Source organism: Mandrillus leucophaeus, unplaced genomic scaffold, assembly GCF_000951045.1.
Source record: "Mandrillus leucophaeus isolate KB7577 unplaced genomic scaffold, Mleu.le_1.0 Scaffold199, whole genome shotgun sequence".
Taxonomy (NCBI): Eukaryota; Metazoa; Chordata; class Mammalia; order Primates; family Cercopithecidae; genus Mandrillus; species Mandrillus leucophaeus.
Window position 1 is genome coordinate 1501282 of NW_012102020.1, and position 16842 is coordinate 1518123.

Genomic DNA, 16842 nt, shown 5'->3' on the forward strand with positions numbered 1-16842 from the left:
AAAAAAAATAAATAAATAAAAGAAAAGTCTTTCTGACAGCAGAGGAACCACTGGTTTGGGTATAACATCCCAAAGGAAGAGCCATAAGGCACCAGGCCTTATGCTGAAGCTGGGAGAATGTGGGAATAGTGTCCACAGGCTCCACTGACTTCCATGCTCAGCCTCCTGGTACACAGGGAGCAGGTTCTTGGTGCGGATTTGCTGGCGCCGAAGGCGGATCTTCTGCTTCAGCTCCTGGATCTCTCTGTCACTGTCTTCCTCTTCCTCCCCGTCCTCCAGGCACCGGCTCATCATGTTGCACTTCATTAGCTCAATGGCAGCGATTAAGGACTCTGAGATGCTGAAGTGGGCATTCTCCTGGGGGAAGGGGAGCAGCAAATAAGCAAAGGGTTACAAGTATTGAATGACATTATAATGTTGGAAAGGGGAGTTTCCAAGATAGGAACTGTTTCTGTCAAAAACACCCTGGAGAAATGGACATTTCTACTACGAGGAAAGCTGATGGCTGGAAAACCTATTCTAGGTTTTCTTCACTCTCTTACTTTGCCAAGCCTGTCCCTTCCTGTCTCATTTCTACATAAAAATATGATAGAGAAGAGGCCCAGGATTTCAATCAGGTTCTTTCCCAAAATCATACACCTGTACGCAAAATATTAAGGTAAATGTTATGTCTCAAGATAAGAGTGTTTTGCAGGCTACAAAATGCTACACAGATGTCATTTATTGCTTATCTGAGCCTTAGAACAAAAGATAGAATTTGATTCTGGAAACAGTATTTACCTAAGGTGCCCGGGTCAAGGGAACCGCAATCATGCAGCAAAACCAATGCTGCCAGACGCAGGGGCTCACGCCTGTTAATCCCAGCACTTTGGGAGGCCAAGCCCAGGAGTTCAAGACCCCAAACACAGGGGCTCACACCTATTAATCCCAGCACTCTGGGAGGCCAAGCCCAGGAGTTCAAGACCAGCCTGGGCAACACAGGGAGACCCCCCCATCTCTACAAAAAATAAAAAAAATACCCAGGTGTGGTAGCATGTGCTTGTAGACCCAGCTACTCGGGAGGCTGAGGCGGGAGGATTGCTCGAGCCCAGGAATCTGAGGCTGCAGTGAGCCGTGACCGTGACACTGCACTCCAGCTTAGGTGACAGAGCAACACTCTTGTCTCAAAAAAACAAAAACACACACACAAACTTGATGCTTCTCTGCCCAGGCTGGCTTCTAAGATAAAATCGCTAGTATCTGGGACTCGATGAGGGGCACACGCTCCCTGCAGAGTTCCTCAGAAACAGAACTTGCTGAGCTTCCTTCTACTGTGAACTTATCTTTACTGTAGTCTGTACCCATGTCACTGCTACATACCCAAAACCTCATCAGAACATATGGCACCACAGACCTTTAGACCCAATCTCCCAACTCATGAGCTCTTCATGAGGCCCTCGATTTCCCACCTTTTCCAGGTCGGCACAGCTGCCGAAGTCTTGCTCAGAGAGGTAGCTGATGAGGGACTGTCCTTCTGATGGTCTTCGGAACATGCCTTCCCCTGAGCACAAGTACCGACCACCTTCTGTGGGAAATGGAATGTGGATGAAACAGTCAAGCTTCTTCAGGAAGTCTTAAGCTTTTACCATTAAAGATGCTCCCAAGTCTTCCCAGGTAACTGGGAATTAGAGGTTGGAAGAAGATATCTACCTTCTAAAAGCACTTCTTGCACTTTGGGAGGCCGAGGCGGGCGGATCACCCTAGGTCAGAAGTTCGAGACCAGCCTGGCCAACGTGGTGAAACCCCATCTCTACTAAAAATACAAAAATTAGCTGGGCGTGATGGCTCACACCTGTAATCCCAGCTACTAGGGAGGCTGAGGCAGGAGAATAGCCTGAACCCGGGAGGCGGAGGTTGCAGTGAGCCAAGATCGTGCCACTGCACTGCAGCCTGGGCAACAAGGACAAAACTCTGTCTCAAAAAAAAAGAATTTCTTGTACTCTTAGAATCCCAGAGCACTGAGCCTTTTGGTTGGAAAATGATGGAATAAACAGAGACAATCCTTCTGCCATCTAAAATCAAAGAGAACATGCTCTCCCCCATACCATATAATAAAGAAAAAACAAAATAAAAATGGAAAGCTCTGGGCTGGGAGTCAGAAAAGGACACAAATGGCTTCCTCCTCTGCATGATTTGCATGTAGAGTTTGTCTGCTGGTTATTAAGCCCAGATACTCCAAGTCCTCTTTTCAAGGTCCATCTCATCCACTCACAGAGCCATTCCATATGGATCAGCTGACATGCCTGGTGCCAACACCCAGCGGTAAGAGTGGGTAGGACCCCGAAGTCAGAGAGGAGCAAGAGAAGTGGCAGAGCAGTGTGATTTCTAGCACAGGGGTTGAAAATGACTAAAGAGCGACTGAGACGGTAACAGTATGTACCCTCCGCAGAGCTGAGATGAACCCCAAAGCTCAGAGCTTAGCAGGCACAAGGGGCGAGCAGAGAAAAGCTAGAGTTTTAGCCCTGGCCTTCATAGTACTCACCATACTCCATGTACAGAGAACTGGGTGTGCTGACTTCAATGCTTTGACCAGAGTAGGGCAAGGGGCCTCTCAACTTCGCCTTATCATTGCAGGATTCTAATGGCGATGACCACCAACGAGTAAAAACACACATACGAAGTGAGCAATAGATACATTCCCGACTTTGGAGTTTCAACATTTAACTGCACCCCTTCCCAAAGCCCTCCCAAGCAGGAGAGAGGTGGCACAACAATGGAACAGCCCAAGGGCACAGAAACACAGGGAGGGAAGGAGATGGCCGGTCAGTACATTCTAAGTGGAAAAGAAGAAACGTGATCCAGAATGGGGCAACATAAAGGAGAGAAAGAATCAAATCAAAATGGATTCATGAAATTTGCTTCTCTTTCCTTACATCTTTTAACCAAACATTACAGGAATGTTAGCTGATTTCTATCCTCTTGACAAACCAATTTAGAAAAGTCTTTAGACAGTAAAACAAAGACAAGTGCATTGAAACTTTTCTGACATGTTGACATTAGGTTTTAAAGTAACATCAGAAGATTTACATTCACTAAGGAAATAAAATTCAGCAGTGTCCTAAAAAGAAGCATCAAGGCAGTGCTGGAGAAGCCCAGGGAGAGGGCCCCGTAAGCAAGGGGCCTGTTACGGGGCTCAGCCCATCCTTATTGAAGAAGGGAGGGAGGGAAAGCTGGCGAGACAGACAATGCCTGGGACAGGAAGAGCGAGAGCTGGGAGGGGAGAACAGTGGCAGTCAGGGCTCACAGGAATGAGAAACTGATATTCTTCACAAGGAAACACAACATTTCCAGGACCACAGAAGGAAGAACAGGTGGAAAAGCAGGTGGGTGCTTGAAAATGAGCAGGATGCTATGGGAGAATGAATGATTGAGCTGCATCTAACCCATTTTCCCGACAGATGGTGCTAAATTGCCAGCTACTCCTCTCACAAAAAATGCTACTCTGTGAAAGAGACAATTTTGTGTTTTTCTTGGGCCTCAAAGACTTCTGGTAGTCCTGGTCGTGGGGTCTGTTCCTTCCTACTGAACTGAGGACAAACTAGTAGTCACCACGATGCCTTGGTAAAAAACCATGACTTGGAATTCTCAAACAGCATACAACACAAACTCTACCACGACCTTAACCTCTTCACAACATGCGGCCATTCAGCCTTTTCTTGCTGAGTTCACTTCTTCCTAATGCTGCCATTTAACTAAATCTTTTTTCTTTTCTTTTTTTTTATTATTATTATTATTATACTTTAAGTTCTAGGGTACATGTGCATAACGTGCAGGTTTGTTACATATGTATACTTGTGCCATGTTGGCATGCTGCACCCATCAACTCGTCAGCACCCATCAACTCGTCATTTACATCAGGTATAACTCCCAATGCAATCCCTCCCCTCTCCCCCTTCCCCATGATAGGCCCCGGTATGTGATGTTCCCCTTCCCAAGTCCAAGTGATTTCATTGTTCAGTTCCCACCTATGAGTGAGAACATGCCGTGTTTGGTTTTCTGTTCTTGCGACAGTTTGCTGAGAATGATGGTTTCCAGCCGCATCCATGTCCCTACAAAGGACACGAACTCATCCTTTTTTATGGCTGCATAGTATTCCATGGTGTATATGCGCCACATTTTCTTAATCCAGTCTGTCACTGATGGACATTTGGGTTGATTCCAAGTCTTTGCTATTGTGAATAGTGCCGCAATAAACATACGTGTGCATGTGTCTTTATAGCAGCATCATTTAACTAATTCTTACAATTCCCGTCCACTCACTTGATACCTGCCTTCTTACAATTTCTCATCTCCTTAGGAACAACGCTATTCTAAATGATGGTCCTACAGACGTTATTCCTCCTTAACCATCTCTTTTCCAAGCTCACACACCCAATGGCCTCACCCACTTCCAGGAAACCACGGGTTTCTGCCCTCTCTCACTCCTCTGCCCTCTCTCACTCCTCTGCCTTGCAGACCCATTCCAGTGTTCCTCTCCATGAATTATGGTACCCAGGATGGAACACAAGTCTCATTTTGAACACCACCACGAACACCAAGGAAACACACTGAAATCACTAGAAAAATCCTACGCAATAGCTGGAATGGGGTGCAGGGATTTATAGGGAAATGAAAACAGGTGAAAGAAAAAGGAAACAGGGAACTGCAGGAGAGGAAAAAAACACACACACACAAAAAACCAAAAAAGAAAAAAACCAAACATGCAAGTCTATCTGAGACCACAGAAAGGGGTAAAATACATTCTGGTGTTAATTCAAGGAAAATAAAGTAATCCATAGGAAGTATTCAGTTATAAGAAAAATTCTGGGCTGGGTGTGGTGGCTCACGCCTGTAATCCCAGCACTTGGGAGGCCGAGGCAGAAGGATCACTTGAAGCCAGGAGTTCAAGACCAACCTGGGCAACACGGTGAAACCCTGTCTCTACCAGAAAAAAAAAAGTCAAAAAATTTTAAAAAAGAGAAAAAAGTCTGCCACTGATTCATCATGATGCCTCAGACAAATAGCGGCCTCAGTTTCACCTTTGGCCAAAACCGAAATGATAAGTCTTGACTCTGCCTCTCAGAAGCTGTTGAGAAACTGAACGAGGCATTTGGAATTGTGTATAGAAAACACATCACATGAAATACTGGTAACATTTTATAGACCGTTCCAAGCATCACAACGAGACCAGACTAGCCAGACTTGATTTGACACCAGACTGAAGAAGGTTCTGAACTAAGAAAGGTGGTCACAGAGCAGAGCAAAGAGGAAGTGGAGGACCAATTCCCAAACCTGCAATGGGATCTTCAACTATAATGGTGATATTCCTGGGACCTCCTGTAGGTAGTCAGACAGGTGCAGAGGAGAGTCCAGACAGAGCAATGAGAACAGAGAGGAGAAAAAAAGTGTCCTAAATTTTACGCAGCAGAAGTGGGGATGGAACTCCCAGGAGGAAACCCCAGTTGTGAAGGGCGGATGGCTCGTCCAAGAAGCTGTGCGTGACCCGTATTTCCTCAGATACTTCTGCACACATTTTCCCTGGCTCCCTTTTCCAAGGCAGGATTCCACTGGAATCCATATGGATTCAAGAATGGGGTGGGAAAGTTTTACATGCTCAAAGGCCAGTGGCTTGGAGTACAGCAGACATCAGGCCTGCAGCAGCAGATGTGAAGTGAGGGTCCAGCCCAAGTCATCTTCACATCTAAGAAAGCTCATGGGAAGACAGGCTTTGATTTGGAGATTCTTCTCCTCGAGATTTCCAACAACTTAAATCACATTCTTGAGGGAAAACAAAGACAAAAGTTGGTAATTCTGAAGGTTTCAGATGAGGGCCTAAGCTCTCACCTTTCCAGAAATCACAAAGAGAAAGCAATGCTATCTCCAGTTGCTAAAGAAAATCTTTTTTTTTTTAGGTCACTGAATTTTTTATATTTTATTTTTATATCTTATTTCTGGGGCTTTTGTGACCCAGAATGGCTTTGAGCACAAAGCTCCATGCTATACTTTCTCTTATGGAGATCCTGCCACAAACAAAACCCAACCAAAGCCTGCCGGATACCACAAGCCAGGAAAGATGATGGCAAGGAGAAGGCAAAAGCAAGGAGCCCCACGTTTCCCACATGTAGGCTGCCCCTCCTATCAGATGGTGTTTGGTGAGGTCCCAGTGGCCAGGGCCTGCTCATCTGACTGCCTCTCGGTCTGAATCAGTGATGCGGCCGTTAGCCCCACCCACTCACCTGCTGGATCACATCACCCCACCCTCACTATCGCCTTCGTTTTAATTAGAAACCCCGGTATCTCTCTACCTCTTACATTGGTATTACACTTGGTATTATTACACCCTGGTCAAACTTCTAAGACGTCACAGGAAATGACAGAACTTAATGGGATTATTTTTAAAGCTCACTAATACTTTCCCTGATCCAAGAGATACTTTGAAAAGTCGAACTGTGATGAGTCACGCTATCCTCTGATGTTACTAAACTAGTAAAGAATCCAGGAAAACATTTAATATTAGCAATGTATAAAGAAACAAACATAAATAGAGATTCTGAGTCTCGGTATTTCGTTACAAAACAAGATGTTACATAGTCACAAACAGAACGCCTCTCTCTGCCATCTGAGAGTCCCCATAACAAGGCCTCTCTTCACTCTCAGTTCAGGGCTATCTTGCTGACCAGCAGCTGGTGTTCCTCATTACCTGGAGCTCCTCTGGAGGCGATGCTGGTATCCGAATGGGAGCGAATATGGCTCTTCTTTGCCCCACTGGTGACGGTGAGTGTCTGCCCCTCTGAGAAGCTGGACCTGCGGAGGACACTGGACAGCTGGCTCTCCTCACCTCCCTCCTGGTCCCCTAAGGAAGAGGCAGCAGAATCTGGCTTCTGGGAGCTGCTGGAGGAGAACAAATTGGAGCTGCTGCTCTCGGCATTGCTGCTGTGACTCTGACAGCTGGCAGTCCGGCCTCGGGGGTCCAAGTTGCCAATGGCCAGGTACTCAGGCCCCTCACTGGCATCACTTGGGGAATCATTCTGGCTGCTGACCCAGGATGCCTCTATAGGGCTGGTCAGAGTACTGGAGCTCATCTCATTTGGGGTTAAGGCGGAATCCCTGGCTAGTGCAGAGACTGAAACCGGGAGGGCTTGGATGGTTTGATCCTCTGCTGGTGAGACGTGCCCTCTGCTTTCTTGAGGTTTCCGGGGAGGGCCAGAGAGTGAAAAGGAAGTAGATCTTCTCTCTAGAATACAAAAGGAAATGGTAAGGGGAGCAAGGGTGAGGTGGAATCCTGCAGTATGTATGAAGGACTTCTTCACAGCTAAGGTTCAAACTTTCTATTGTTACTAGGTGCCCAGGACATAAGATGTCACCTCAGAAATGGCAAGTCAAATAAAGTATAAAATTATTTAGAAGCAGCTAAGTCAAGTGTATGGGCTCCTGAGACAGTGGCTTTTTTGCTTATTAGTATGCATTCCTCATCTGAAAAATGAGCAGTAAGAGGACTGTTTGAAGGCTCAAATGGGATAACACGTACAAACTGAATACAACAGAGCCTAGTACATGGTTGGCAATCAATGAATGTTAGCTGGCATTGAAATGCCTTCTTGGCAACGTGGATTAGAAACTCGGGGGAATCTAAAAACATCTCTCCCTTCTGTTACTTCATGGTTCTACTGAATTATTTCAGGCTCGTCACTACATAACTTGTAAACATGTCCCTTCTTAAGAAAAACTGTACCAGCCAAAGGCTCAATTTTCAAAGCCTATGAGCAACCACAAAGTCTTCTTACTTTCCAGGGCTGGGGATGAATGTAATGACCACTTTTTCCTGTCTCCATACCTGAGCCATTGTTGGGCATGGATTGGTGGAGGCTAGAGAAGGACCCAAAGTAGGAATGCTGAGCATAGCTGGTTGGAGGGGTGTATGTGGAACTGGGCAGAGCTGTCAGGCTCTGGCTCTTTGTCACCAGGAGTGGGCTCTCGTGCTTTCTGGCAAACTAAAAAGCAAAACAAAACCAAAGAATGTGTCAGAGTTAAGGACAGAGGGCCTCAGAGTGGGGGGCAATGCAGTACTGCAGAAATGCTGGTAGAGGCTACCTTTGCAGTAGGCCTGGACTTTGGCCAGACCTGTAGATACAGCAAGGCTACCTTCTACTGTAGTATGTAATTTACAACTGTGAAACCACAGCTTCTGCCCTGGAATCCTTCCAAGTGTTAAACCAGGAGTGCTTCATTACAGAGGCGGCACAACAGTACGTAAGATTATGTATGTGGAATCAGAAGTCAGACAGACTAGGGTTCAAATCCAGGCCCTGACACTTGTCAGCTATTTGATCTGAACTCTGGACCACGTATCTACTCTGTGCCTCAGCAGCCTCCTTCATAAAATGAGATCAATGCCCACTTCACAGAGGTACGAAGATTCAGTGAGATGATCCATGCATCATACACAGCACCATGCCTGGCACCTAGAAAGCATTCAATGGATAGTAACCAACAATCAAAACTAAAAGAATCAGGCCGGGCGCAGTGCCTCACGCCTGGAATCCCAGCACTTTGGGAGGCCGAGGCGAGCGGATCACTTGACGTCAGGAGTTCAAGACCAACCTGGCCAACATGGTGAAACCCTGTCTCTACTAAAAATACAAAAATTAGGCGGGCGTGGTGGCACAGACCTGTAATCCCAGCTACTTGGGAGGCTGAGACAGGAGAAACACTTGAACCCGGGAGGCAGAGGTTGCAGTGAGCTGAGATCATGCCACTGCACTCTAGCCTGGGCGACAAAGTGAGACTCTGTCTCAAAAACCAAACCAAAACAAAACAAAAACAGAAAACAAAATTAAAAGAATCTGGAGAGATAGGGGATCCTCTTCTCTACGAAGTGGGGACTCTGATTCCATTCTAGCTAAGGCACTGACTGGAGTATTAGTCATGGGGTAAGTTAATTTTAGGCAACAGATTTTCTTTGTACTATAAAATTTTCTTTACATCAAAGAAAAAAACATGAAAAAACTGACCCCATATAACATTAAGCTATGCCAGGTCTGACCCTAAACCCTGCCCAATTCAGAACCATCCCTCTTTCCCCAGATCTCTGTCAAGGCGTGGTATCCTCTGTCAAAAGATACCACCGGTTTAACAAAATCGACCTCCCACTCCCCAGCTCAGGTCCACTAAGCACAAGACCTAAGCTCAGACTTTCTACTTCAGTAAGTACTTAATGGTACCTCCCCTTCTCCAAGCATTTTAAATGAAAGCCGGCCGGGCGCGGTGGCTCATGCCTGGAATCCCAGCACTTTGGGAGGCCGAGGTGGGAGGGTCATGAGGTCAGGAGATCGAGACCATCCTGGCCAACATGGTGAAACCCTGTCTCTGCTAAAAATACAAAAAAATGGGTGGGGGGCGGGGGTGGCAGGCGCCTGTAGTCCCAGCTACTTGGGAGGCTGAGGCATGAGAATCGCCTGAACCCAGGAGGTGGAGATTGCAGTGAGCCGAGATCGTGCCACTGCACTCCAGCCTGGGTGACAGAGCGAGACTCTGCCTCTAAAAAAAAAAAATGAAAGCCTTTCAGCTCACAAAAATGGCTAAGTAAAAAACCAGTTTGCTGAGGAGGGTTCCATCATGCTGAGGTCCAGGGACCCAGCACAGACACGGATAATCCCTTGTCTCCTTTACCATGGATGCATCTATCTGAGCCAGGAGGCGGGGGTTGTTCTGTTCCACTGCTTCCAGGCACTGGAGCATGGCCGTGACGTGAGCATCACTTAGCAGGAAAGCAGCATCTGGGGAGAGAAAAGCTACCACAGTGATAGAACCCAACAGGGAGGTCTTGAGAGAAGCTCGAGGAAGGAGAAAGGGAGAGGTAAGGATGAACTGGGAGGAGTCACGCCACCGTAGGGTGAAGGGAAATCAGAAACAAAGTAGAGAAGAGGCTAAAGAACGTGGAGTACAGCAAAGTGGCCGGGACAAGAGACTTCAAAGTCAGAAAAATCCAGATTTGAATCCTGGCTCTGAGTGACTTTGGCCAAGTTGCCTAACCTTCTGGAGCCCTGTGGACTAGAAACAGTAGCACCAATGCCCAACTCTCAGGGCTGCAGTGAAGATACTGGACAGCAGTGATGGCCACGCAGGAAACTCCTGGTAAACGGTGGCTATTCTTACTGGTTTGTCTCTGTGTGGCTGTAGGGGATGACCTTAACATAAAGTTGAATTGTGTCTTACTTGGGAGGTAAGAGGTAAGTCTGGATATGTTTCTGAGTAGAATCCCTATGGCATCAAGTGAAAAATAGGAGGCCCTGCCATGCCTGGTGGTTCACGCCTGTAATCCCAGCACTTTGGGAGGCTGAGGCGGGCGAATCACCTGAGGTCGGGAGTTCAAGACCTGCTGACCAACATGGAGAAACCCCGTCTCTACTAAAAATACAAAATGAGCTGGGTGTGGTGGCGCATGCCGGTAATCCCAGCTACTTGGGAGGCTGAGGCAGGAGAATTGCTTGAACCCGGGAGGCGGAGGTTGCAGTGAGCTGAGATTGAGCCACTGCACTCTAGCCTGGGTGACAGAGTGAAACTCTGTCTCAAAGAAAGAAAGAAAAATAGGAGGCCCTGGTACTAGAGCGATAGAGGAATAGCGAGGTGGGTGACAATGAGGAAGCACAGATGACAATCCTAAGTGGCCTCCACCTACCTGTGTAGAATTTTCTGATATACTGTCTATCCCCGAGCAGAGGCCGGAGCTGGGCTGAGAGGCAGTGGTATTGCAGGCTGTGCTGCAGCCACAACTCGGCAACAGCACGTTCGCTCACACCATCAGCACTGCTCTGGCCGTTCTCGTGCAAGCTGATGAACTGGGAAGCAAAGGGGTATGAGTCAAAACATACATCCTGGTAGATACAGCAAGATTGAGGCCTAATGACCTGAGAGCTAAATTGAGACAGTTAAGGGAAACGCTTTGAAAAGCTTCACCCTGGGTCCCATATATGCAGGCTTTTTTGAAAATAACAAAACTTTTCTATTCCTTCCCCAGAGAAGAAAAAGTGGCCTGGATGAATGGGTTTGCATGGTTTTTTTTTTAAGCAAATAAAGTCGGTCCCTAGAGGGATAATTAATTTCCTTTCCTTGGTTGATAGGCAACTTGACGTATTCCCTCCTTAAGAGTCTAGAAGATTCTTCTGACGGAGCCTCAAAGAGTGAAGACCCACAGCTCTGCCAGCAAAGCCGCTCTGCTCTCACTCTTACCTTCTCCACGTGAAGGGCTGAGTGGGGACTGAGCCACCGTATGTCTTTCACGAACTGCCAGTAATCAGTCTGGCGGCGGCACGCCTGTGAAGGGAACACATGCAATGAGCAAATCACTACCATTCCGGACCAGACCCAGTTCTAGGGTTGGCATTCAAAGACAGGAAAAAGAGCACAGCCTTCCCTTGCCTCATCAAAGGTTCTCAGCAGCAATCAAAGGCATACATACAGAGGCCAGGCGTGGTGGCTCAAACCTGTAACTCAGCACTTCAGGAGGACTGCTTGGGTCCAGGTAGACTGGCCCATCTCTACAAACAATTTAAAGCTTACTCCGAGTGGTGGGACATGCCTTAGTCCCAGCTACTCAGGAGGCTGAGGTGGGAGAATCACTTGAGCCTGGGACGTCAAAGCTGCAGTGAGCCATGATCGTCCCACTGCACCCCTGCCTGGGCAACAGAGTGAGACCCTATCTCAGGAAAAAAAAGAAAGAAAGAAAGAAAAAAGAAATACATACACTTGACATATGTTTACCCTTTTAAAGAATAATTGTTAAAAATGATTTTAATCATTCTTTTGAACAGGTAACATATGCGTATGATATACAAGGTATACAGTAAAAATAATGTTTTCTTTTTCTTTTTTTGAGACAGAGTCACTCTGTCGCCCAGGCTGGAGTGCAGTGGCGTGATCTCAGTTCACTGCAACCTCCACCTCCCAGGTTGCAGCGATCCTCATGCCTCAGCCTCCCAAATAGCTAGAACTACAGGCACACGACACCACGCCTGGCTAATTTTTGTATATTTAGCAGAGATGGGCTGTCTCAACTAAAGACCATGTTGGCCAGGCTGGTCTCAAACCCCAAGCCTCAAGTTATATCACATAACTTCCTGGAGAGCAATTTAGCAATAGCTATCAAAATTCAAAGGCACATGTTCTTTAATCTAAGAATTCTAGGAATTTATCCTACGGTAAAGGGCAAAACGATCTATACACAAGCACTGTTACTAACAGCAAATGACTGGAAACAATCTAAATATCCATTCACCAGGGGACTGGCTAGATAAGTGACAGTACATACAGACAATGGAATATTACAAAATGACAACTGTAAGAAAGAATGAAGAAGCTCTTTATGTAACGATTTCGGATGAATTACGAAATATATTAAGTGAAAAAGGCAAGATACAGAATAGTTACTACAGTATGCTATTATTTATATTTAAAAAGTTGCAGGTACAGCAAAGAAACTAATTGATAATTGCTTTTATAAGCATAAAAATTCTCTGGAAGGGCAGGGCATAGTGGCTCACGCCTGTAATCCCAGCACCCTGGGAGCCAAGGTGGGAGGCTGCCTGAGGGCAGGAGCTTGAGACCAGCCTGGGCAACACAGGGAGACCCTGTCTCTAAAAAAAATTTTTTTAAATTAAAAAAAAAAAATTCTCTGTAAGGAAACTAGTAAATGGTAGTTTTTTATGTGATCAGAAGGGAGCAAGACTTTTCACTGTATACAGTTTTATAGTTTTTTATTACCTAGCTGTGTAAAATACAGTGTTCAAAAATTAAATACTTTTAAAGTTATAGAGTGATATATATAGTACAACCTTAATATTTTTAAAAAACCACACAAAACATAGAAAAAAGCAGAAAATACACCTAAATGTTAGAGTGGTTACTATCGCTTAGTGTTGGGATTACGGGTGATATTTACTTTCTTGTAAGGTCTTTTTGGTATTTTCTGAATTTTCAAGAAAGAAAATACATCACCTACATATTCAGAAAAAAACCCACAAAGGTCTTTTTTATTATTATTGATTTTTTTAAAATTGGACTATCTATGTTGCCAAGAACTAGTTTCTTCTTGATGGTGGCAAAAGGGGGAATCCTCTCACTTCTGTTCAGCTGAGCAATCTCAGGGGCTAAATGTCCCACATTTCTAACCAACAGAAAAAAGGCTATCAAATATGCCTTGCCTTCTGGAAGGACTAAAAAGGTAGCCCAGATGCAGCTGTCAAGAAAACTGAGATCCCTCTAAGAATACGATTGTGATGTTACAGCTTTCCGCTGGCCCTGAGTGGATTTTTAAAAATACAATTCACATTCCATAACGCTTCCTTTTGAAAGCCCAGAGGGGACATGAGCAGCATGAATCACCATATCAGCCCCTCCTCCTGACAAGGGCACAACACCCAGAATAGCTCGGCGATGACGCCGCAGCCTGAAACCTTTGAAAGCCCTCATCTTTCAGAGGGAGGAAATGAAAGGGAAAAACAAGTTATTGACGCAGACTTTACTTCTCAGATCTTTACAAGGCAGAACAGAGCAGCAAGGAAACTGGCACAGATCTTTTGTTTTTGATTCTTCCCACTAGAGCCTGCAGTTGCTAAACGTGTGTGTACATATGACAAATCTGCCTGATTTGTTCTGCTTCTGATTACTAACCCTACTGGGGTTCTCAGGACAGGAGGCATGTAAAAAAGGAGAGAAGAGAAAAGATAAAATAAAAACAAATGAAAAAATTAAAAATACTCCTGCTATTTTGCAGATGATCATATGCTTTGATATTTTCCATTCTGATGACCAGATACTTTCACAGATATTATCACATTCTTTTTTTTTTTTTTGAGACGGAGTTTTGCTCGTTACCCAGGCTGGAGTGCAATGGTACAATCTCAGCTCACTGCAACCTCCACCTCCCAGGTTCAAGCAATTCTCCTGCTTCAGCCTCCCGAGTAGCTGGGATTATAGGCATACACCACCATGCCTGGCTAATTTTATATTTTTAGCAGAGATGGGGTTTCACCATGTTGGTCAGGCTGGTCTTGAACTTCTGACCTCAGGTGATCCGCCTGCCTCAGTCTCCCGAAGCGCTAGGATTACAGGTGTGAGCCACTGTGCCTGGCCAGATATTATCACTTTTAATAATTATAACAAGATATGTGAATAGGGTTTTGCATTTATCAAGTAGCTTTCATTTCAGAGTCTCATTGCATTTCACTTTCAGGCACAGATGGTGAAACTGTCTTGTAATATGGTTAAGTGATTACTCTAGATGACAGTTTAATATTAGTAACAGGGCCAAGAAAAGAATCCATTTGCTATTAGGACACAAGTACCTGACCCACTGAGTGGCAGTGCCACTAATCTGGTAGCTATTTTGGTCAGCAGCCTGGGAAACTTGCACTGAGTTTCTGTAAAACACGTTGGCATGATTCCCAAGTTTCTGACTTGGAGACTGAGTGGGTCAATGCCGCCAATAAGAAGGTGGTCAATCTCATGAGAGAAAATAAATTTAGTTTTGGTCATGTTGTGCTCGGGCCTGAAAGACAGCCAGACAGTAATGTACAGGAGACAGCTAGTGTTCTGGATCTAGAGTTCGGCAGAGATGCCTGAGGTGGGGGTCATCAATGGGTGAGTGATAGTGCAATGCGAGTGGATGAGACTGCTTCAGGAAAATACACAGTAAGAGAGAAGGGCATACGGCACAATTGCATTCAAAAAAATTCCAGACTGGGCGCGGTGGCTCACGCCTGTAATCCCAGCACTTTGGGAGGCTGAGGCAGGCGGATCACGAGGTCAGGAGATAGAGGCCATCCTGGCTGACACAGTGAACCCCTGTCTCTACTAAAAACACAAAAAAATTAGCCGGGTGTGGTGGCGGGCGCCTGTTGTCCCAGCTGCTCAGGAGGCTGAGGCAGGAGAATGGTGTGAACCCGGGAGGTGGAGCTCGCAGTGAGCCCAGATCGCACCACTGCGCGCCAGCCTGGGTGACAGAGCGAGACTCCATCTCAAAAAAAAAGAGAAAACAAAGACGGCAGAGTTATATAATTTGTCCAGCACCACTCAGTTAATGGCGAAGCTGAGGTTAAAATGTGAGCAGTCTGATTCAAAAGTCCGTAATTTTAACTACTACATCACTTTATTTTCCATGGACGTGAGTAGTGAGTCCAGAGTAGGTTCTTACTGATCTAGGTTCTTACTGATTCCAAAGACTTTTGTCAGTCTATGATACAGTGTTGCCTCCGTAGTCCTAGGATGGTGCTTTTTGTTGTTCTGGGTTTGCTTTTTTTTTTTTGAGACAGGGTCTCACTCTAGGCTGGAGTACAGGAGCACAATCAGCTCACTGCAACCTCAACCTCTCAGGCTTAAGCCATTTTCCCACCTCAGCCTCCTGAGTAGCTGAGTCTACAGGTATGCATCACCATGGCTGGCTAATATTTTAAATTTTTTAGAGATGGGGATCTCGCTGTGTTGCCCAGGCTGATCTTGTATTCCTGGTCTCAAAATTCTAGTGATCTTCCTGCCTCAACTTCCCAAAGTGCTGGAATTGCAGCCATGAGCCACAATGCCCAGCCAAGTATACATACTTTAATACCAATTAGTTGATTAGCTCTTTTCCAATGTGATTGCTAGCTGAGAATAAATTCTGATAAAAAAGAAAGATGAGCTTAGAGTTCCAGGTAGTTATACTAGGCCCTGACAGGGGAGGACGTGAGTGAGCACACACAATTATGTATGCATTTGTGAGGTCTGATTTTTTTTAAATAGGAGGATACCCAAACCCCAATGACCCACATGGCAATTTTATCCAGAATCAAAATGTATTTAAAACACTGCAAATGGAATAACTGCCAAAGAGAAAGCAGAAACCTTTAAGTATTATTGGATTCTATTCATTTCAAAACTCAAAGCTGATTAGAGTTTTTGAGGTTATAAAGAAAAAGAAACTCGGCCAGGTGTGGTGGCTCACGCCTGTAATCCCAGCACTTTGGGAAGTCAAGGCAGGTGGATCACCTGAGGTCCGAAGTTCGAGACCAGTCTGAGCAACATGGAGAAACCACATCTCTACTAAAAATACAAAATGTAACCGGGCGTGGTCATGGGTAGCTGTAATCCCAGCTACTCAGGAGGCTGAGGCAGGAGAATCACTTGAACCCGGGAGACAGAGGCTGCAGTGAGCTGAGATCGCGCCACTGCACCACAGCCCGGGCAACAAGAGTGAGACTCCATCTCGAAAAAAAAAAAAAAAAAAAAAAAACTTAACATTAATAAAGTTTATATTTTAAAAATGTAAGCTACAATCAAACTATTATAGTTTGTAGCTTAAATTTTTAAAATATAAACTTTCTTGATATAAAGTAAAACTCAAAGGATATTCTAAATATGACAATATTTTATAAATAGTTCTCAGATTGTCCTAGGATGCTAGGAGGAAAATTAAATGAGTCATTGTGTCCTCCTCGTCCTCCCCGCCCTCCTCGCCCTCCTGCCCCTCCTCGCCCTGCCCGTCCTCCTCGCCCTCCTCATTGTAGTACACTTGGAGAGTTCTTCCTATTCTCTTAACGCTTTACATACCACACCCACCCTAGAGGTAGATAGCTGCTACCTCATTTCACTGGTGAGGAAACTAAGGCACGAAGAGGTTAAGTATTTTGCCCAAGGTTACACAGCTAACACGTGAAGGAGCTGAACACCAAATCCAGGCAGCCTGGCTCTCCCCTGAGCCACATGACCTATTAACGACTCCTGTTGCAGTCACGTGAGTTCACTACTGACTCTTCTTTCCCAGTCGCCTTCGTGCTGCAGTCACGTGAGTTC

General features: G+C 45.6%; 1 protein-coding gene across 1 annotated transcript in view; it reads right to left on the reverse strand.

Moving 5' to 3' along the window:
* The window catches only part of KIAA0226 (KIAA0226 ortholog), a 98139-nt gene that overhangs the window by 21377 nt on the left and 59920 nt on the right, over positions 1-16842 (reverse strand). Inside the window, exons 3-11 of the mRNA XM_011978712.1 lie at positions 11248-11331; positions 10697-10856; positions 9688-9794; positions 7853-8009; positions 6719-7252; positions 5311-5355; positions 2522-2617; positions 1449-1564; positions 150-357 (exon numbers count right to left, since the gene is read on the reverse strand). Of these exons, the coding sequence (XP_011834102.1) occupies positions 150-357; positions 1449-1564; positions 2522-2617; positions 5311-5355; positions 6719-7252; positions 7853-8009; positions 9688-9794; positions 10697-10856; positions 11248-11331 (1507 nt within the window). The remainder of the gene's footprint in view (positions 1-149; positions 358-1448; positions 1565-2521; positions 2618-5310; positions 5356-6718; positions 7253-7852; positions 8010-9687; positions 9795-10696; positions 10857-11247; positions 11332-16842) is intronic.